The following is a 23,204-nucleotide window of genomic DNA, read 5'->3' as shown; positions in this document are numbered from 1 at the left end:
ACACCTGGGTGGCTCAAGCCGTTGAGCCTCTGCCTTTGGCTCAGGTCATGATCCTGGAGTTCCAGGATCAAGTCCTGCATCGGGCTCCTGCAGTGGAGCCTGTTTCTCCTCCCTCTGCCTAGGTCTCTCATGAATAAATAAATAAAATCTTTAAAAAAAAAATCACAGAGTTAACTTGGTAGTAAATATGATATAGGTTCAGGGTAATAATGCAAGATACTCTGATTAGGAATTCCTAAAGTCTAGATGAGAGATAACAGTGGTCTCAATTGGTATGCTGGCATAGGGATTAGATGGGAGACTTGGTTCTAGAAATAGAGCTAGGGGATGATGAATGAAAGAGCTTTTTCTACCCTGCTCTCTATTCACCCATCCGCTCCCATAGAACAGAAATGTTTGATATGTTTGGGCCATATTCTAAGACAGTTTGGGCCATGTTTCTAGCTGGGTGGTCTCTAACTGAAAGGTCACAATCAAGTACACCTTCCTGTGACTGGAACAAAAATAGAAGGTTGGCGCTCACCTGCACCTCTTTTCAGTCTTCTGCAATATGTATTCTAATGTAGTCTTCAGGAACCAGCCAATGTCAAGATGGGACTGGGGCTTATTAGAAGGCTCTCTTAAACCTATTACATTCTCTATCCCTGTCTACCAGAGATCTCTGAATTGAGGTTTTCACTCTAAGCTCAGCTATTAACATAATCATGTTTCCCATTTGTGACTGACCCCTTTCTACATGTCTTTTCAAGAACGTCTTGCTGAGGGATGCTAATTTTAATGAAGCATGAGACATTTCGTGGATTTTTCTGAATATCAATCATCACATAGCACTCAATCCCACTATCATCACAAATGAGTGGATCCCACAATCTGCATGCATTAGAGGCAATATAGTTTATCTTGAAGATTACTTTTCCTAGAAGGAGATTGCCTGGGTTATGATACTGGGTCCTTTGTTACCAGGTGCTTGACTTTGGGAAAGTTTTTTAGCTCCTATGTGCCTCAGTTTCTTCATGTATAAAGTAAAGATAATAATAGTAATTTTACTAATATAATTGTTGTGAGGACTAAATGAGTATCTGACATAGGGTTTGTCACATAAATATTAAATATTAGCTGTTGTGGTTATTACAAGATTTGGTAACTGACTAGATTTGAGTGTGTCTTTGGAGTTATTAGTGATTTCAGAATTTACTGAGTAGCTGAGATGACAATTCAAAAGAAGAATTACTTTTTCAGAAAGCAGAAGTGATTCATGGATGAATGAAGGTTATGATTTTGATTTAGAATTTGAATTTCAAAACCCCATTCACATATGAAAATATAGTAGATAAATGGGAATAAGGATCTCAAGCCTGGTGGAAGATCAGACCTAGGAAATAAAGATTTGGGATATGTCAACATTGCTTAAACTTATAATAAGAACTCTGAAATTTGGGAAGGGATTTAATAAGTACTGTATATTGGCTGTGGTTCAGATACTGTGTTAAATGTTTTGAGGGGTTTTTGAGTAATTTTATTCTATTCTCTATTTTGCACAGATGCTATTTTCTTAAGTAAGGAAATTAAGGCTGAGGGGTTTGTTTCTTAAAATTTCTTAGCTAGAATCTACAATCATACTACTAAAACTGATAAGTAACTTCAGCAAGATTGCAGGACATAGGGTATTAATGAAAGAAGCCAATTGTATTTCTGTATACTAGCAATAAGCAGTTGAAAATTGGAAAGTAAAAGTTCCTAAAAATAACATTTGTAATAGTATCAAAAATATTAAATACTTATAGACAAAATTAACAAATTAAGCAAGTACAAGTTGTACACTGAAAAATGATAAATATTACTGAGAAAAAGTAAGGCAGACCTAAATAGAAATTATAGAACACTCAGTATTGATAAAGTATCAATTGTGCTCAAACTGAATAACAACAGATTGAGTGCAATCCTGATGAAAAACTCAGCAAGTTGTTTTTGTTGTTGTTTTTACTAACCTCAAAAATGCATGGAAATTCACAGGACCCAAAAATCCAAAGCAATTTTTTTTTTTTCAAAGCAATTTTTAAGAAGGAAAGTGCCAGGATAATTCAATAAGGAATTGTTGAATCCAATATCCTGGAACATTTTTATATCCATATGCAAGAAATTGAACCTCAACCCTTACACGAAATACAAAAATTAGTTTGTAATCATTTATAGATCCAGATATAAGAAGTAACACTAGAAAGGTAGAAAAAGCATAAGAGAAAATCTTGGTAAAATTTGGTTGATCAAAGATTACATAAATACGACATAAAGAACATGAACCATAAAGAAAAAACTTGTTATATTGGGACTTCATCCAAATAAGAAAATTTTGTTCTTCTGTAAGAAAGGAAAAGGCAAGCCGCAGACTTGAAAATATTTGCCAAACACATAGAGTAAATATACAGAACTCTTACAACTTAAGAAGACAAACCGCCTGCTTTAAACATTTTTTTAAATGGCCAAAGGTTTGAATAGATACTTCACAAAAGAAAAAATGCAAATGACCAATAAGCAAAAGAGAAGCTGCCCAACATCATTATTAATCATCAGGAAAATAAAAACTCAAATCACAAATTAGATACCACTGTAACTTACAGAATGACTAGATTTCAAAAGACTGATATTACCAGATGTTGGCAAGATTGTGGGTCAAGTGGATCCTCCATTGCTGGTATGAATGTATAATTTATACAGTCACTTTGGAAAACAGTTTGGTAGTTTCATGGAAGCATACACTTATGGTATGATCCGGGAATTCTAGTTATTTACCCAAGAGAAAAACATGTCCACACAGGAATTGTATGTAAGTAAATACTTTTGCAGTTTTTTTCATAATGGCCCAAAACTGAACACAACCCAGTGTACATCAGCTAATAAATGAATGAACACATTTTGGCACATACATGCCACGATGAACTCAGCAATAAGAAGGAACTACTCATACGTGCAACAACATGGATGAATCTTTTAAAAAGCACTTTGTTGAATGAATGAAGGCAGATAAAAAGAGCTACATACTATTTGATTCCATTTATGTGACATTCTAGAAAAGACAAAACTAATAACAAAGCAGATCAGAAGTTGCAAGGAGCCAGAGTTAGGAAGAAAGATTTGACTTCAAAGAAGCACAGAAAATTTAGGGGGATGATGGAAATGCTGTATATCATGATTGTGGTTATGGTTACATGACTGTAGACATTTGCCAAAATTCATACACCTACACATTTAAAAGTGGTGAATTACACATTTTATATCCCATTAAAGTTTTTAAGTGGAGAAAAAAAAAAAAAAGAATAGCCAGTGGATGATTGTGCCAATATTCAAATCTGTTTCTCTACTTTTATGGCAGTGGTGGGAGGGCAAGACCAAAAACTCATTGGAAATTTAAGATTCCTATTTTCAGATGACATTTGGAAGTGGAAACTAGCTTATAAGAGGTTAAACTGTGAAGTACAGAAGCACCAACTGTAAACAAATGGAAAAGGAGGAGGGACCATTAGCTTAAGAGGATAACTAAGGTGAAATTTGAGCTTTTCCCCACTTTTTTAGTACACAGGAACACTAAATATATTTGTGAGCAGAAGAGAGGCAGTCTGAAAGGAAAAGTTTGAAAATGTAATCAAGAAGTGATCATTGAGGAAGTTACTGTTTTAGTATCTAGAGGTTAAATGGAGAACTCTGGTCCTTTAACCAGAGAAGAAACGTTACCAGAAATGTTATCAGATAGAAGTGTTGGAAAAGAAAGAAAGTTAGGATGAAACAAGCTTTGAGGTAGAGAGGAGGGAACCAGAAGAAACCTTTGCTGGATAGGTACTGATCTTAGTAAAGAGAAAGTCATCAAGAGAGAATAAAGTGGCCTCTCAATGATCTGAGAGCTTTGATAAAAGATGACTTTTCGAACAATCACTACAGAGAATATAGTGGTCTAATAGACTTGAACAAGTTTATTCTAAGCAGTAAAAGCCAGGTCATGGCTTGGTTAGCATGTTGTCTATCATTAATGTCCTACAGCTTCTCTTAATTCAAATCATAAGTTGACAATTCAAACCGGAAACAGACCAAATTTAGCCAGCCATCCGTTTTTTCTGTAACCTGAAAGCAAAGAATGGTTTTTATATTTTTTTAATTAGAAAAACTCAAAAGGAGAATATTGTCATAGCGCATGAAAATTATATTAAATTCAAATGTTGGTGTCCTTGAATAAAGTTGTATTGGAACACAACTACATCCATTGGTTTATAGACTATGCGTGCCTGCTTTTGTGCTAGCAACTGCTCTGGTGGATTGTTGCAACAGAGAAACAGAGACTGTATGGCCTGCAAAACCTAAAATTAAAATTTTACTCTATGGCCTTTTACAGAGAAAGTTTGCGACCCATTTATCTAAAGCATTTATGCCAGCTTTTCAGCAGCTTAAGTTAAGTAGCAGGGGTCACTAACTAGTTATCCATGTCTCTCTCAACAACTGTTCACAAACCTGAGCAGATAGGTCACTATTTGTAGATTTCCTTCCTTGATATTAACAGTGATGTTCCTCATTTATTTCTTTAGCTGAGTAAATGGGAAGTTATTTGACTTTGAAGACATAGTTCTATTTCTTGGTGAGATTAACTTGTTAACATTCCACTAACTGGAAGAAAAACCAAACTCTGTGCTTCCAAAATGTCCATATTTTAAACAATTAGAACACATCACTGTTCATAGGAAAAAATATGAAACATGATGAGACCTCTTGGCCAGACTGAAAAATAGAACTGTTTGGCCAAAAAAACATCTGAGTTCACCTATCATTTTTCCCACAATAGGCTTTTTTTTTTTTTTTTTAAGGATTTGGCTATCTTGAATATTTAATTTTATTCAGCAACCACTAACATAGTAGTACTTACTCTACTAGCAGTTTTAAGTATTTTACTAATATTAATTCATTTAATCCTCATATGATGAAATTGTTTTCATTACCATGATACAGATATGGAAACTGAGACAGACAGGTAGTAAGGCGCAGGTGTAGAATTTGAACCCACACATATGGCTTCAGAATCCTTGCTTACTATAGTTATATGTAAACATTCAAAATTACACTATGTAAACAAATACCCTTCAGTCTCGTCACATGAACCTTCAGGATCATCTAAGGCACTTTCTGAATTATCCTACACAGTTTTCCAAAATATATCACCTTTACTGCTTTTGTTATTTTTTCACTGTTTGAATCCCTTGATGATGATTCTGTCACTGGATTTTTTATCTTTAGCCACAAGTACCCCTTCAAATAATTAGGGAAAGTTTTCGTTTCTCTTCTTTTGGCATGTTTGTGATCTTCAAAATGCGATTGATTTAGATATCTTTTTAAAATAATCTTTAAACCTGTTTCCAGTGTAGTTGGGAAGCTGTATCCTAGAAATATTTATTTAATCTGTTTTAAATGTCTTTGTTTTTATATTTATACATTCCTTCAAATGAACAATATCAGCATTCAAAATTTGCACTGATTATGGTTTTTGCAAGCCAATTTGTCTTCCCTAAATAGTGTTTTGTATTTCAGGGAGTGAATACTCAGGGAGAGAGATTTTGTAAGACCTCAAAAAAGTAATACCGTTTTTGTTTTAAGGATAATTTTGAAGGAAAGGCCTTCTCTTCTTTTCATTCCCAGCTGTATCAGTAAGCTACAGAGCCAAAGCAAAGGGAAATAACCTGTCTTGGCTTCCTTCTCTGACAACCATCACACTCTTAATGACCTTCCACCCTCCTCGAACTTCTGACCTAAAGCACAGATTTTCCTCTGCCCACATAGAGCCTTCGTGTGTTTTATTCTTTTTGCGGAGAGCCCTTACCAGTTTTCATCTTTGTCCACCTTTCAGTCGTGTTCTTTGTCTCTAGCCTCTTTCTCCTTTAATTGTCTCTGTCTTCATTTACCTGCCAATGGCATGTTGCTGAACATTGTGGATGTGTTTTTGGCACAAGCTTTTGTTTAACTTTTTAAAAATATTTCTTTCTCTCTTGGATACAGTATGTTGAAGTGTAAGAGCCCAGAAATTTGAGGCAATCTTGAATACAGATTCCAGCAATGCTACTTCCTTAGGCAGATTAACTTTTCTGTGTCTCAGTTTATCTCTAAAAAGAGCATAGTACTAAATTCTTTGGTAGAGTTTTGGAGATGATTAAATGAAAATATATATATATATATATATATACATGGAAAGCAAATACAAACCTAAGACACCAGAATGTTGGGCAGCCCCAGTGGCACAGAGGTTTAGTGTCGCCTGCAGCCTGGGGTGTGATCTGGAGACCCGGGATTGAGTCCCACATCGGGCTTCCTGCATGGGGCCTGCTTCTCCCTCTGCCTGTGTCTCTGCCTCTCTCTCGCTCTCTCTGAATGAATAAATAAATCTTTAAAAAAAAAAAAAAAAGACACCAGAATGTTAGGCTTTTCTCCTTTGTGTTGGTCTCTTTGATGTTTCTCTTCATGTATACCTTTAGGGTTCATCTCTGAATATTGATTACAAGCCTCTCACAATCACTTCTTTGGATCTTGGTTCCAAAAGCAAGTGAGAAAAAAAAAAAAAACAAGTGAGAGAAAAAGAAGAGGAGGCAGGGCAATAATAAGAGCACTGACTTTCAACCAGCCTAGAGAAGAGGAGCAAGACTTTCTGGGATGGGGAAACAAGGAAAATATAAGGAGAAGACTGAGGGCTAAGAAAATATTTAAGAAGAAAAGGCATTTCTTCAAAATAATAATCAGAGATTCTTAAAATGTTTATTTTTTCCTTCAATTAATATTTATTGAGTTTCTTTGATTATATTGGGTACTTTATTATTTCATTTTTACTCTGACCTGTTTGTTTATAGCCATAAACAGATTGTTAAATAAATACCTAGGTACACAGACATTTTGTGGAATCTTGTAAGCTTTCTCATTTGATGAATAGCTGTAGAAAATAAAAATCTGATTATAATATGATGTGTTAACTGTAACCTGGCATAACACTGTATTTTATATCTACTTGTTTGAAAATCCCAAGCTAGTGGTTTACAGAAAAACTAAGTGGTTATTTAGTAACTTAGAGTGGGGAAGTACACCTATCAAAGTGATTTAGTTCTTCTCATTATTGTCTTATGTTTTTCTTCTTCGTTTCTGTTTTATTTTTATGCCCTAGTGATTGACTTCATTACATTCTTGTGGGTAGGCTACTGAATTGCTTTTACATTCCTAAAATTATGTGTACTTTTTGCAATTACTTTAACTCATTACAGAACTTAGGTATTTCACATTGTCATATCACACTAACTTTGCTTCCTCTTTTGCATTTCTGTATTTAAAATATTTAGGATGTTGTCATGTCTCCTTCTACACCTTAGTCATTAACCAAAGTGTACATTTTTAGAAACTTTAATCTTTCTTATAGCTCAGCTTTACCTATCCTATAATCATTTTGCTTTCTTTTTCTTCACTCCCTGTAATTTGTTTTCATCTTACGCTGACACCTAACCCTGGAAGTAATCATCATGTTAATTCACTGGTTTTGTCATACTTCTGAAAAAAGACTACCCCTCATCAAATTAATTTGTGATACTTTAGTGTTTTTTACCCTGGCTTGAACCTATTTAGTAATTTAAATTTTATAACATCTAAAAATGGTTAATAGGACTCCATTCTTTAATGCAGTAAATATTCATTAAAAGCTTATACACTAGATCCTGAGAATCCAAAGATGCTTTAAGCAACATTCTAGCACTCAAGGAACTTATATTTTTTTAATTGTACAAGGCACTGTGTCAGCATTTTCATTATATTTGCTCTTTTAATCACTCAGAACTCAACATTCCCAAGTCTGTCCTCAGGGATTTTGATTCAGTAGGTCTGAGGTGGGGCTACGCATGACACTTAGAATATTCTTAGAAGTTCCACAAGGGGTTCTGATGGTTATCCTTGGTTGAGCTAGATAAAATTAAGCTTAGGGGTCATCCTCGCCCTTAGAAAAGAAAAAATTCTTGCCAGTGGTCCAGCTCTGTTACCAAACTATCTGGGTTTGAAGTCCTAGGACTCTGGTCCATAGATCCCTATTCAGGAGTTTCTTTAAAGCCTCATGGAATTCTATAGCCCATTCTTAGTACAGTTCTGTGTTAAGATTTATAGCATTTGCCTGCTATAGGAAGTTGGTCTGAATAAACATTTTTTATATCCCTTTTTGCCTTATTCAGTACTTTGTGTGTTAACCATAATAAGTTGATTTCTTTTCTTTGAGCTATGTATTTTGGAAAAATAAGACAAAACTATGATTAGCTTCTATCCCGCTACTGTTCGTACTTGACATTACTCCATAAAAGCATCCTCTAAAAGTACTTATTCTTGTGAGGTTTTTTTCTAAGAGCACTTTTTAGGTTCAAAGCAAAATCAAGAGGAAAATAGATCTTATGACTATTTTAGATTCAGTTTTATATATTTTGATTTTTAAAATGTATCCTAACACACTGCAGTATATGCTAAAGGCAGCAGGAAGTAGTTTTGAGTGTTGTAAAGCACTGATATAATAAATACTCTTGGTTCAGAGGATGATTCAAGCTGAATTTTAAGTGTCACGTTGCCACATAAGGGAAAATAGCTGCCCATTCAAACACTATTATAAAATATTTCACTCTAATTTTATCTTATGTATGCTTTGATTTATTTTAAGGCTACATTCCTCTCATTTATTTCACTTAAGTACTTTTATCCTCACATACCTGCAGCACCTATTTTTTGCCTTTATAAGATGGCCAAACATTACTACATATTATTTATTAATGACATTACATATTTTATTTGATCATGATATGATAGATGCATTGAATTACTCTAAATGGATGCTTGAAATTCTTATAAATCCATGGTGCAGTTGTTAAACATACTCAGCGTTTTTAACCCAGCAAAAAAAGATTTCTCACATTCATTTAAGAATTAGTCTGTAAGCCAAAAATGACAGATGTAGTCTTACAGCTGAGAAGTGAACTTGTTGAAGAAATTGAAATGGCAGAAACATTTGGAGAAATACCCCAGTACCTTTAAATTCCTTTCTCTTGTCCTGTAGTAACCATTGTTGCAACATTGATGGCTATTTTTATAACTTTTCTCTATCTGGTTTCTCTTTGGCTTAGAGAATTTCACAACTGAAAGGAAAAGATCAGAGTTACCAGAACTCTGATTCTTTGTAATTTTATATTCATATTTTTTAACTTAAGTAATTGTTCTCCTGATTTTCATTAAAAACAGTTTTCATTCAGTATCAAGATATATATTTTAAAATTTAGTAATATCAAGATGATAAAAACAGAAAACATTTGGCAGAACAACAAATAAAATCTCTTAAAAAGCAATTTCTATTTTAATATTTCAATAACATTTTCTATTTTAATATCAATGAAAAAGCAATTTCAGATGTGTACTCTAATATATATTAAGTTTTCTGGGGTTCTTTTCTTTTCCTTTTCTTTCCTTTCCTTTCTTTTCTTTTCTTTTCTTTTCTCTTTTCTTTTCTCTTTTCTTTTCCTTTCTTTTCTTTTCTTTTCTTTCCTTTTCTTTCTTTCTTTCTTTCTTTCTTTCTTTCTTTCTTTCTTTCTTTCTTCTTTCTTTTTTTACTGAAGTTTGATTTGCCAACATATAGTATAACACCCAGTGCTCATCCCATCAAGTGCCCTCCTCAGTGTGGGGTTTGTTATTTCTTTGGGAGTTTTTTGTTTTGTTTTGTTTTTGTGTATTTCAGAGGTTTTGGAGGGGGTGGGGTTTTTTGCTTTTGTTTTGTTTTTGCTTTTTTGAAGTACCAATTAGGAATTATAGATTGAGTGTGGTACAACAACAGTGCTTATTATTCTTGGAATCAGAGGTCTTTCAAATGTTTCAGAATTTTAAAGAACTAACCAACCAAGATTTATTCTACTAGACATTGGTGATATATACTTCATCCCTTGCTTGGCTAATAATACTTTATTGTGAGAAGTAGGATATATTTGAGCCAGAATTATTTGTATCAAAGGTAATGTTTCATTTTCTTAATTTGCCTGTATCAAAAACTTTTGAGTTGCATGTAGTAAAATTATTTTTAAGTCAAATCACGTAACACAAAAACAACTAACTTTTTTCTCTTGCTTTCCTTTTCCCAGATATCTTTAGCTATAGTGAAACCATTTTTTTTTAGGATTTACACTTTTTCTTTTCTTTTTCTTTTTATATAAATGTAAATATCCTTATGTGATTTTAGATATATCTGTAATACATATCTATATGTATACGTAAGTAAATGAGTCAAGTTTATATTTTTAAAAGAAACACATCAGAATATATGGATCCAAATGAGAATACCCTGCACTAAAGTAGACATGTTTGGGGCTCTTACACTCCTCTCTACTGTACTGGCTTTAGTCAATAGGACCGCTTTACAAGCATAGTCCTTGGAGCAGCCATCAATTGTAAAGGCCTTATTCCTTCAAAGATGTATTTTGGTTCGGAAATTCAGACGTTATTCAGAATAAAACCCATTGCCTTGTGTGGGTGAATAAACTGGGTGCTACTATTTGGTGTAAAAAATTAGGTTAAGAAATTGGGGAGAGGGATCCCTGGGTGGCGCAACGGTTTGGCGCCTGCCTTTGGCCCAGGGCGTGATCCTGGAGACCCGGGATCGAATCCCACGTCAGGCTCCCGGTGCATGGAGCCTGCTTCTTCCTCAGCCTGTGTCTCTGCCTCTCTCTCTCTCTCTGTGACTATCATAAATAAATAAATAAATAAATAAATAAATAAATAAATAAATAAATAAAAAAAAGAAATTGGGGAGAGATGAAATGTCTAACAATAGAGAAATACTTAATGGAAAATTATGGGGCCAATAATAATGCTTATGAAAGGGGTTTAATAGTATAAAAGCTTTTTAAGTTTTATCAGCAAGGGGCTGCCTGGGTGGCTCTACGGTTTAGCGCCGCCTTCGGCTCAGGGTGTGATCCGGGAGACCTGGGATGGAGTTCCGCACCAGGCTCCCTGCGTGGAACCTGCCTCTCCCTCTGCCTGTGTCTCTGCCCTGCTTCTCCCTCTGCCTCTCTCTCTCTCTATCTCTCCCTCTCTCTCTCCCTGTTGTCTCTCATAAATAAAAAAAACAAAATCTTTAAAAAAGAATCAGCAAAAACAAGGATATCAAATTCTATATGAAGGTGTGATTTACATATATAAAGAGCATAGTAAACATAATATCAAAGATTGGTGAGGATGTAGATAAACCATATTTCAGATACTTCTGGTAATATTTTAAATTTATATTGCTATTTGGGAGGAAAATTGGGCAGAATCTATTAAAACTTAAAATCTTTTGACACAATTCCAGTTCATGATATCACTCTTAGAGAAACATTCACTTGTGCATAGGAGGCATTATTTGGATGATCTTGAAAATACTAGATTTAATTTTAAAAAATTAGAAATAATCTGAATATTCATCAGCTTAGAATTAAATAAATGGAGTGATATTAATTAAATAATTCTGTCTGCATTGTAATCTCCTGTGTAGCAAATGAAAGTAATGAGGTACTGACAGGGAAAGATCTGAAAACATACTCTTAAGTGACAAAAAGAATTTACAGGGTATTTGTGACACAATGCCATTTTTTTTTAAAAAGTAAGAGGAAATGGATATATCCTTCTATGTATAATACATGCACGTTGTTTAAAAATATCTAGAAAAATACACAGAAAATTGATAACGATGTTTATCTCTAAAAGTAGAAATGGAGTTGAGGGTGGTAATGAAAAGATCTTTATTCTTTATCTGTAATATTTGAAGCTTTTGCCCTAAGAATGGATTTGATAAATTTCTTACAGAATTGAAAATAAATTTGAAAATGTTTACTTGTGCAGAGAAGACAAGAAAGAAATATATATAGATATAAACAGCAGTTATCATTATGAGCTTATGAATGATATTTGTCTTTTATTATATAATCAGTACAAACATTTAAAAGACTTTTTTAAAAAGATACCAACTGTAAATGGTGAAAGGACATTTCTTATGTGACTTTTTAATTACCTCAGTATAAAAATGAATCAAAATATTTTTTAATTTATTTATTTTTAAGGATTTATTCATTTATTTGAGAGAGAGAGAGAGAGAGAGAGAGAGAACGCAGGAATGGGAGGAGTGGCAGAGAAAGAGAATCTTTAAGCAGACTCCTCACTGAGCACAGAACCTGACATGTAACGATCCATCTCAGGACCCATGAGATTATGATTTGAACCAAAACCAAGAGTCAGACACTTAACCAACAGAGCCACCCAGACACCCCTCAAAACTATTTTCTAAACAATAACAGAATTATTTGTTCAAATAAGTATCTTTTTCCCAGTCCTATGAAATACTTGCACTCATCCTGTTAACCAGCTGAGCCACCCAGGCACCCCTCAGTGATGCTGTTTGTGGTTCATTGGTATCTAATAATTAATACCTAACACAGGTGTGCAGTAAGTATTTTTAAATGAATTTGATGTTAATGAATGAAATATTTTGGTTAATGGAAAGTTAGCCCTATATAAAATAGCAATTTTAAAAGAATAAATTTAAAATATACTTTTGTAAAAAAAAGTATTGTGTCTTCCTGTGCTTCACTTTTAGTATGCTTTAAATATGTACTTGGTAGAAATCTAGTTAATGTACTGCTGTTATATATATATATATATATATATATATATATATATATATATATATATACACACACACACACACACACACAGATATATACTGTTGGAACCAGAGGGGAAAAAATCTTTAGACATAATTAAAAACTCAATGATTTTGTATCTTTAACCTAAGACATTAGCTTTTTCTCAGTCATAGGAGCAAAAAATCCAAAAAAAAAAAAAAAAAAAACAGGTTTTTTTCTCAATTCTTAGTTGGAGTAAGTGAATCTTATGGTTTGGTTAATTATTCAGTAATTTATTCAGAGGCATTTTGGACATGTTATACAGTTTAGAAATACATGTGGTACAGGTCTAGAAACACAACCAAAATTCTTTGTAAAAAGAATGAAAAAAAAAATGAGTCTTATTCCCTGGGAATTAGAAATAGCAGGCACAAAGATTATTCAAGGCGTGGATTAGTTATTAGCTCAATCAAAATGAATAATTTGAAAAGGAACATCAAATCAGAGAGGTCCTATTAAAAGAATAAAGAGGAAGGGGCCCCTAGGTAGCATGGTGGGTTGAGCGACTAACTCTTGGTTTCGGCTTGGGTCATGATCTCGGGGTCATGGAATTGGCCCCCTGCATTCAGCTCTGAGCTCAGCAAGGAGTCTGCTGTGGTGTGTTTCTCTCTCTCTCTCTCTCTCTCTCTCTCTCTCTCTCTCTCAAGTGAACAGATAAATCTTTCAAAAAAAAAAAAAAGGACAAAGAAGAGTTTGAGACGGGGAAATAGAATGGGATTGGGGGATTGGTAGCCCACCTATGTAAGATGGATTCTCAGTTGACTAGAGATATCAACCCCTGTCAACTCCAATTTCTCACAGCAAAACTCACCAAAGGCTTCCTATCTGGAGACTCCGGTGCATGTCTGTTTCAAAGTGCTCCCTTTACGTGCAAGTTTATCAGCAGCCTCTGCCCCATTTACTTTTAAATTTTATAATGAGATTATCCTCCTCACACAAAGGATAGTGGTCCAGCCATGACTGTCTACTCTTTTGTATTTTTCTGAGCCCCACAGTATTTTCTCTGTGTTGACCCAGAATACCTTTGAATCCTTTCTCTCAGTTAATCTACCTAGCGCCTGACTACTAAAAATCCTTCCCTAAACCCTTGCCAGACACTGAAAATCCTGTTACTTTGCTTAGCTTCTTTTGCCAATCTTCCTTGTGCAGATTTTACTTCCTGTATTCTGTCTACACACAGTTGTCCTCTGGCACACAGACAAATGCCTTGCCTCAACTGCTGCACTGCCTTCCTTCCAGATTGGACAAGCTCTTAAAATTTCTTAATGGAAGGACTGCTTCCTGGTCCTGATGATTACAGGAACTTCACCACTGAATATAATCTATTTTGGGTATTTTACCTTAGGATGGCTATCTACCAAATGAGAATAGATTACTGCGCTCAGTTATCTAAATATCCAGTTTTAACATTGAGATAGCCATGAACATTTTGTGTACAAAATTCAAAGATCAGTTGTTTCTTGGGGGCATAAAAAAACTGACATTAAATAAAAGGTTAATTATATAGGTCCTTCACCTTTTTATCCAACAATAAACTTGTTGATAGGGTTGGAAATAAACCATATGCATTTCTTGGCTTAATAATCAGAGTGTAATGAGCAAAACTTTCATCATAGTGTATATGTAAAGACTACTCCTATAAATACTGTTATAAAATCTTGTTGTTATTGGGGCACCTGGGTGGCATAGTCAGTTAAGCATCCAACTCTTGGTTTCAGTGAAGGTCGTGACCTCAGGATCTTGAGTGGTTTCCATCTCCATGCTCAGTACGGAGTCTGCTTGAGCTTCTCTCAACCTCTCCCTCGGCACGTCGACTCATGCTCTCTCTAAAATAAGTAAATATTATTTTTTAAAAACTTGTTATTTAGTGTTTTATACAGTGCTTTTATTCAAATGAGTTCTACCATTTCTGAGAATTGAATACCATGTTGATCTTTCTCCTACAGTTGTTTCTCAGCATTGCAGAACATACCATGCTACTTGGAATTACTTCACCATAGCCTGCAAGCATTTCTTATGGGTCAGCATGTCTGTAGATCCCTTTTTTACAGATGTTTTTTGCCTTTTAACTTCTTTCCTTCTGTCTCTTTATAGGAAATTTGACCTCTCAGGGTTACTGTGCTGAATCAGATTGTCAAACATAAAGTTGTTAACATGTGAATAATAATGACTTCATTCAAATAAGATGTCCGTTCACCTTATGAGGATAAGATGAGTAGAGTTGGCATTGATTACCCACAATGTCTTGAATCCATAAAAAAGCAAACTTTGCAGTTTAATCTTTTCAAAGCAATATTAAAGATCAATATCACATTCTAAATGACTTACCTAGAATTTATTTTGGTAATGCAGTGTCGTGTGTTCCCTAGTTAGCATACAAAATAGATATTGATTTCACACGTTTTATACACTTATGTTTATAAAACAGTCTACCCCGAGGACATTTTCATGTCAGTAAAATGTTGGATTAACAAATGTTTGAGTAAAAGAACTTTTTTTTGCCACTTCACACCCATGAGAATAGCTGTAATAAAAGAAAATAGACAATAGTAAGTGTTGATAAAAATGTGGAGAAATTGGCCCCCTCCTAACTGCTGGTGGGAGTGTAAAATAGTCCAGCCATATTGGAAAGCAATTTGAGAGTTCCTCAGAGGTTAAAAATACAGTGACCATTTGACCCAGCAACTCTTTTCCTAGATATATAATCAAGAGAAAAATACGTTTACACAAAAACTTCTACACAGATGTTCATAGCAGCATTATTCATAATAGCAAAAAGGTAGAAACAACCTATATATGTCCATCAGCTGATGAATGGATAAACAAAATGTGGTATATCCGTGCAATGAAATATCATTCAGCCAAAAAAAGGAATGGAGTACTTATTCATGGTACAACCTGGATGAACCTTGAAAACATCAGAGTCATATTATATTATTTTATTTGTATGAAATGTCCAGAGTAAGCAAATCCATGGAGCAAGAAAGTAAAGTAGTGGTTGCCAGGGCCTGGGGGGAGAGGGGAATGGGGAGTGCTTGCTAAGTGGATATGAGTTTCTTATTTGGGATGATAGAAACATTTTGTAATTAGATAATGGTGATGCACAACTTTGTGAATATATAAAAACTGAATTGCCTACTTCTAAGGATTAATTTTATGGAGTATATATTATGTCTCAAAAAATAGCAGTGTTTGCTTACCTACATAGAAAGATATTTTTAAGATAAAAATGTAAAAATTTTATGTGTGTATGTGTGTGTGTATAATTACTGGCAGGACTTTCCAAAATGTTAAACACATAAGCTGGTATTCACCTGAAAGCCTTGCTACATATTAAATCATGTGTACCAATATACATTGAACTTCCACCAATCTGAATGTCAGATGTTTTTCAAAGACAAAAGAATTCCAGAAGTGAAGTAGCCAAGAGCAAATATCTCATGCATATCTTTGCTGATTATTCTTTGAATGTTATTTTATTATCACCCCGTGAAATGACCTTTAAAAGCTTATCTGATCTCAGAATTATCAGTTCAGAATATCATGTAGTACTAGAAAGACCAATTACTATAGAGTCAAATATGGCTGGATTTGAGACCCAACCTGTAATTTCCTAGCAGCTTCTTCCGGTTAAATTCTCTGACATCTCTGAGCCTTAGGTTTCTCATTGCAAAATCCCTAATAGGGTTGTTGTGAGGATTACATGAGATACCCTGAATAAAATAGACTGTGTTCTCTGCTTCCCTGCTGTACATATACTCTGTTTCTTATCTCTACACTTTCCACCCAGTCTTCCTTATATACTCCCCACTACACAAACTCATCTATACAAACCAAATTATGTCTCCTTCCTCTATTCCTATTGAACCAAGGGATTACCCTATTGAAGTACTTGCCATATTGAATTTTCATGTTTATTTGCCTATCTTCCCCAGAAAACTAACTTGTTGGGAGGGGAGCCATTTTGTCTACCATTATATATATACATTTACCTAGCATAGGGACTAGCTGAATAAATATTTGAATAAATGAATTTTAATAACATATCTAGCATTTTATTGGGTTCATAATAGCTCTCTAAAACAGTATAATGTGTCCTGTGTTTTCCTCTCTAGAACATAATCGTCCTGAAGCATTTTCAAATTTATAATATGTGGTGATTTATATATGGAAAGGGTTTTATTACTAGTTAGACCTATGGTATGAAGAAAATGTTCCTTATCTGTATTATAAAAGACTATTTGTTTATATATTTATCTCTGTAATTTGTGCATTATGTTTTCTTGTAATATCCAAATATATATATTTACTAACTTAAAATTTATTTTACAAAAGTCCTAAGAATTTGCAGTCCAATGCGCATATTTCCTGCCATCCTCTGACGTTACTTAGAAAGAAGCAGGCTTAGAATCAGTTTTGCTATAGATTTAAGAAGGCGTTTGAAATGTATAGAAATTAAATCATTTTAAGCAATATAACTGAAACTTGCTCTTATTATTTTTTATTTTAAATATCTTACAAAATAATAATAATAGGCAATATTTGGGGATGGAAGGAATAAAAAAAAGGAAGCAGTAGAGGTAGTTTAATTGGTATGTTTTGTTCTCCACACTTAGCATATTTCCATACGTATGCCTATCTAAATTATTTACAAAAGCTTTGCTGTATAAGTTATTAACTACATAATAATATGGGGGTATAGAAAAAAGTAGAAGTCATGTTTATGTTTATATAAATCATTGAGATTTCTGTAGAGTCTCATAACCATTCTGTTTCTTTCAGGTATAGAGAACTGCAACTTAGTACAGAAAGCAAAGTAATGGAATATCTCCATCAAAGTAAATTAAAATCTTTTGAAAGTGAGCGTGTTCAACTTATACAAGAGGAAACTGCAAGAAATCTCACACAGTGTCAATTGGAATGTGAAAAATATCAGAAAAAATTAGAGGTACGTATACAAACTTTTCTTTTAAAATTAGCATAAGAAGGGTATCTGGGTGTCTCAGTTGGTTAAACATCCAAATCTTGGTTTCGGCTCAGCTCCTGATCTCAGGGTAGTGAGATCAAGCCCCATGTTGGGCTCCACACTCAGTGTAGAGTCTGCTTAAGATTCTTTCTCCCTGCTAAGAACCTGGCTGGCTCAGTCAGTAGAGCATGGGACTCTTGGTCTCAGGGTCAGGAGTTCAAGCCCTACACTGTGCTTGGAGCCTACTTAAAAAAAAAAAAAAAAAAGATTCTTTCTCCCTCTCTGTCCCCCTTTGCTCCTCCCTCCACCCATGTGCTCTCCCCCTCTCTCTCTAGAATAAGTAAAATCTTTAAAAAAAAAAAAAAAATAGCATAACATGGGGCCCTGGCTGGCTCAGCCAGTAGAACATACAACTCTTGATCTCGGGGTCATGAGTTAGAGTCCCACTTTGGGTTAATTTTAAAAAATAATAAATAAAATAATAAAATTAGCATAGCATGTAAGCTCAATAAGTATAGGGTGAATATCATATTGAGCTTTATTTTACCTGTAGGACCTAGCACTGTCTTGTACATGAGCTCATGCATATACACACACACACACACACACACACACGATACGTGTATTTCAGAAAGATGTGTAACAAAAAGGACTGGAATTATTAGAAAATGAAAAAAAAATCTCATTCTCAGTAGCAACCAAAAATATATAATTACTTGGAATATTTTTAATAGGAACAGTGCAGAGCCTATGTTAAGAAAAGCATACCACTTCACTAATATATAAGAAACACCATCTTTCTGGAAGGTAATATTCAGTATTACATATTTTCTTATTTTTATCAAGTAATATATGTTTATTTTTAATCAAATACTAACATGCTTGTTTTTAACTGAACAAAGTAATTCTGTAGTATAACTGGAAAAAAAACAAAGAATAATTTTTAGGATCTCCTTATTTGTTTTAGAGAGAGTGAGAGAGATAGCATGTGCATGTGAGTGGTGGGAGGGACAGGGGGTGAATATTAAGAAGATAAGAAGACTCTCCACTGAGCTCAATCTCTCAACAATGAAATCATGACCTGAGCCAAAACCGCTAGTTAGATACTCAATTGACTGAGCCACCCAGGTTCCCCAAGAATAAAAAAAATTTTGAAGAAAATTGTTAAAAATAAATATGTATCACATTTTAAAATTCATTGAGGCAAGAACAATTAAAACACACTGAAGAAACATCCATAAGTCGTATCAGGTACAAGCTCATGACCCATAATTACATAAATTTAAGAATGTATTCATTGTAAAGTTTATATTACAAATCAGGGGGAAAGGTGGATTAGACAACAAATAGTGCTGTGACAATCATTTGAGTATTTAGAGAAAACAGTTTACATACTTCACACTGCATATCAAAATAAAACTCAAATGGATCCTAGCTAAATATAAATACAGAACTATAAAACTATTAAAAGTAAATACAGATGAAATTTTGTCAGTTTGGGGATTAATTCTGTTGATGTGTTGATTAAAAGCAGGGGAAGGGCACTGGGGTGGCTCAGTTAAGCATCTGCCTTCGGCTCAGGTCATGGTCCCAGGGTTCTGGGATTGAGCCCCACATTGGGCTCCCTGCTCAGCAGGCTCCCTCCTCTGCCTTTCTCCCTGCTTGTGCTCTCTCTCTCTCTCTGTCAAATAAATAAATAAACTCTCTAAAAAAAATAAGAATTTAAAAAAGTAGGGGAAGAAATATAAGAAAAATAAAACTTTTAATGTTTCTATGTTAAAGGGCAAAATGAAGACTGAAAAATATTTGTGTTATGTAGGAGAAAGGGCTTATGTCTTTACTTTTGAAAGATCTCTTATCAAAACGATATACCTTCCTCTTCTAGAAAATAGATGGAAAGAAGGAATGTACTGGTTTTAAGGAAGGATATGCAAATTGCTAAGAAATAGATGAAAACATGCATTCTCCCTAATAATTACAGAATTGTGAATTTAAACTCTTTTCTAGCTTTACATAGATCTGTTCATTGTTTTCAGACTACTGGCAAGAGTACCAGTAAGAGGAAATCTCATGCAGTTAGAAAATGGAACATACATCTCTTCTGACAATATGGTGACCTATGTTAAAGTCCTTAAAAAAATTGATCCAGTAATTTTAAAGGAATATTATCTGAGGAAATAATAAGAGATGTTTGTAAGAGTTTATATTAATGGAATATATCACAGCCTTATTTATTATAGTAAAAATTAGAATTTGTTTAAGTAGTAGATAAACAATTTTCAGTTATGGATAAACAATTTTCAGTTAGTATGTTATAAACTGTATTTTTTGTGGGACACCTGGGTGGCTCAGTGGTTGAGTGTCTGCCTTCAGCTCAGGGCATGATCCCAGGGACCTGGAATTGAGTCCCATGTCCGGCTCCCCATGGGGAGCCTGCTTCTCCTTCTCCCTCTGCCTGTGTGTCTCTGCCTCTCTTTCTGTGTCTGTCATGAATAAATAAATAAAATATTTTTAAAAATAAAACTATATTTTTGCTATAAACATGAATTCTATGGTTACATGTAATCATGTTCCTGAATATTTAGATTTGTGTGAAATAATTTTAAAAATCGAATGAAAGTATAATGTCATTAGCATGATTAATTAGCTAATAAGTTTTCATTACAATACTCTCAGAGATTACGTTTCTGCAAAGCATTCTGATAAATAAAACTAAGATTAACAAGATAAAGATACTCACAGAAAAATAAAGCAATAGAGAAAAATATTAAAATGATATTAAATACATATATAAAGAAACAGAAACAAAAATTGTAGATAGTGTCTACTTCTAAAGCAAACTGGTGTTGAGCATTTAAAATTTTTTCAAATACCTTCTTCAGAAACCTACTACAGTCATAATCTGCAACGGCAGGTTCTCCCACACATTTTCAGTCAGACTGTATTTGATCAGCTCTAATTTGAAATTCATCTTTTCAAGGTATATTTTCCATAGTTTAAATTTCATAATTCCTAGCAAAATGCCTTTCTCTTTTTTTCCCCCAGATTGGATGACTGTGCTTAAGAATGTGTCTTGAGGCAGGTGGAAAGGGGATGGAGGTATATATATATAGGAAGACAGGGAAACCACTTCCCTCTTACTCTGTACTTCTGTTTGTTTAAACATTTCACTAAATAATACTTTACAACACATGGTACTGATGTTTTTTGAACCATTCTATTATTTTTAGCTGGTTGCAATCCATATTGATTTCATGACCTCTTAAAGGTTACAACTTGCAGTATGAAAACCACTCTCCCATAGAGAGTGAGTGAATTCAGTTGACTAGCAATTATTGTGTTTTTTTGTGTAAAGGTAATGGAGAAACATTTTGGCAAAAAATATTATGGTTCTAAAAACTGGTTGATAAAATGTAAATTTCTTTACATTTCCTCCTCGTTAAACTGGGAGCCTTGAGAATACAGGGACTATTCATTTATCATTATGTTGCCAATACCCAACACAATGCTTTGCTCATGGTGGATGCTCAGTAAATAATGAATGAATGAATGGTTTGGTGAATGTTACTATAGTAATATTATTGTTCGAATCCATTTTTCTGAAATCCTGGAAGGTATTTCTAAGAATTCTTATTTACAGTGAATTTAGAGAGAAATCTGTGAAGGATAAAGATTGTTGTATTTATGTACTTTTCTGTGGCTTTTACCCAATATTTTCATTGATTTATAATTTGGAGATAATATATTTTACTTCTTTTTTTTAAGATTTTATTCATTTATTCATGAGAGACAGAGAGAGAGAGAGAGAGGCAGAGACACAGGCAGAGGGAGAAATAGGCTCCATGCAGGGAGCCCAATGTGCAACTCAACCCCATATTTCCGGGATCAGGCCCCAGGCCGAAGGCGACCCTAAACTGCTGAGCCATCCGGGCTGCATATTTTACTTTAATTGTCAATTGGCAAAGGCTCCCAAAACACAGACTTTATATTTTTATTTCTTTTTTAAAGCAATTATTGACCCAAAGTTTTTTTATCATTTTTTTTCTTTATTTAAGATTTTATTTGTTCATGAGAGACACACAGGCAGAGAGAGAAGCAGGCTCCTCGCAAGGAGCCCAGTATGGGACTCGATCCGAGGACCAGGATCACGGCCTGAGCCAAAGGCAGATGCTCAACCGCTGAGCCATTCAGGCATCCCGTGTTATCATTTATTTTATATGTAATTACATATATCATCTTATGTAATTTTGTATCATCATTCTGTTATTTAAAGGAAGGAAATATCCACTGTGAAAGCTTAATATCTAATGGATTTCTAAAAGCAGCTGATCTATTTTATGCACTCATGTTCAAACTCAAATATTTGTATGTTGGTTTGTCATAAAAAATCTTTAATATAATAACCTTCCATTGGTCCAGCAATCAAGTTCTTCTTTGGCTTTTCAGAAACACTAATAAATTTATAGCAACCACTCAGACAAATCCAAAGTAAAAGGGAATTCTTCACCATGGAGTACAGAGAGGTATTAGGTGTTTCTGGCAATCTCTCTTCTGTGTTACAAAAATAGGAATTTTAAATTATATTTCTCAATTTAATACTATTTTTTAAATCTCTTATTAAAATAATACTTTTTTGGGATGCCTGGGTGGCTCAGCTGTTGAGCATCTGCGTTTGGCTCGGGCCTGATCCCAGATTCCCGGGATCAAGTCCTGCATCAGGCTCCTTGCATGGAGCCTGCTTCTCTTCCCTCTGCCTGTGTTTCTGCCTCTCTCCCTCTCTGTGTCTCTCATGAGTAAATAAATAATCTTAAAAAAATAAAATAATACTTTTTGAAATATCTCATCTTCAACATTTTGATTGTTTATATCTTTAGATGTCCATATCTGCAGGTTTTCATTGTGGTGTTTTCATTGAGGGAAGTGGAATACAGACGAAAAGTATCAACTGCGTTGTGAGAATAGTCATTTAACACTGTTCTTACTGATCCTCTTTTGACCATGGAATTAGTGTCATCAGCCACCAAAGTCTTAATGAATTACATCTCAATATAGTAAATTCTATGAAAGCTCTAGATTATTTCACTGACTAGCAATTTAGTATAATGAATTAATAAGTCTCTAAAAAATATATTCCCAGCTGGCAAGAATAAAGAAATAGTACTAAAAGATGAATTTTCTTTTTCTGATCTAATCAGGGACACTAAAATCATCATCATCATCATAATCATCATTATTCCCATGTTATTCTTTCTTCATCTTCCAAAGAAAAAAATTTGGGAAGTGGAGGATAATGCTTAATTTATTTTGGCAGGAAGTTTTGATGGAAATAATTGAAGGAAAATAAGATACAATAGGTTAAGGAAAATTAAATTGTAATTTTTGTTTGTAAAAACAGTAAATCTGCATCTTCTCCTTTTTCCACATCAGAAAAAGCATACAATCACATCTGTTAAGGTGAACTTTATGTCATGAGAGAAAATAAATTGTGTTAAAAATTGTTT

The 23,204-nt window shown here is 34.0% G+C and overlaps 1 protein-coding gene across 6 annotated transcripts in view; it reads left to right on the top strand.

Moving 5' to 3' along the window:
• PIBF1 (progesterone immunomodulatory binding factor 1) overlaps positions 1 to 23,204 on the top strand; it is a 194,722-nt gene that overhangs the window by 88,381 nt on the left and 83,137 nt on the right. For all 6 annotated transcript variants that reach the window (XR_005984091.1, XM_041731278.1, XM_041731274.1 and 3 more), the window contains one exon: positions 17,520 to 17,685. Coding sequence is in view for 5 of the 6 variants with exons in the window: in XM_041731278.1 (XP_041587212.1) it covers positions 17,520 to 17,685 (166 nt within the window). In the remaining variant the exon portion in view is untranslated. The remainder of the gene's footprint in view (positions 1 to 17,519; positions 17,686 to 23,204) is intronic.

This window comes from Vulpes lagopus, chromosome 16, assembly GCF_018345385.1.
Source record: "Vulpes lagopus strain Blue_001 chromosome 16, ASM1834538v1, whole genome shotgun sequence".
Classification (NCBI taxonomy): domain Eukaryota; kingdom Metazoa; phylum Chordata; class Mammalia; order Carnivora; family Canidae; genus Vulpes; species Vulpes lagopus.
This window is presented reverse-complemented; position numbering and strand designations above follow the sequence as displayed.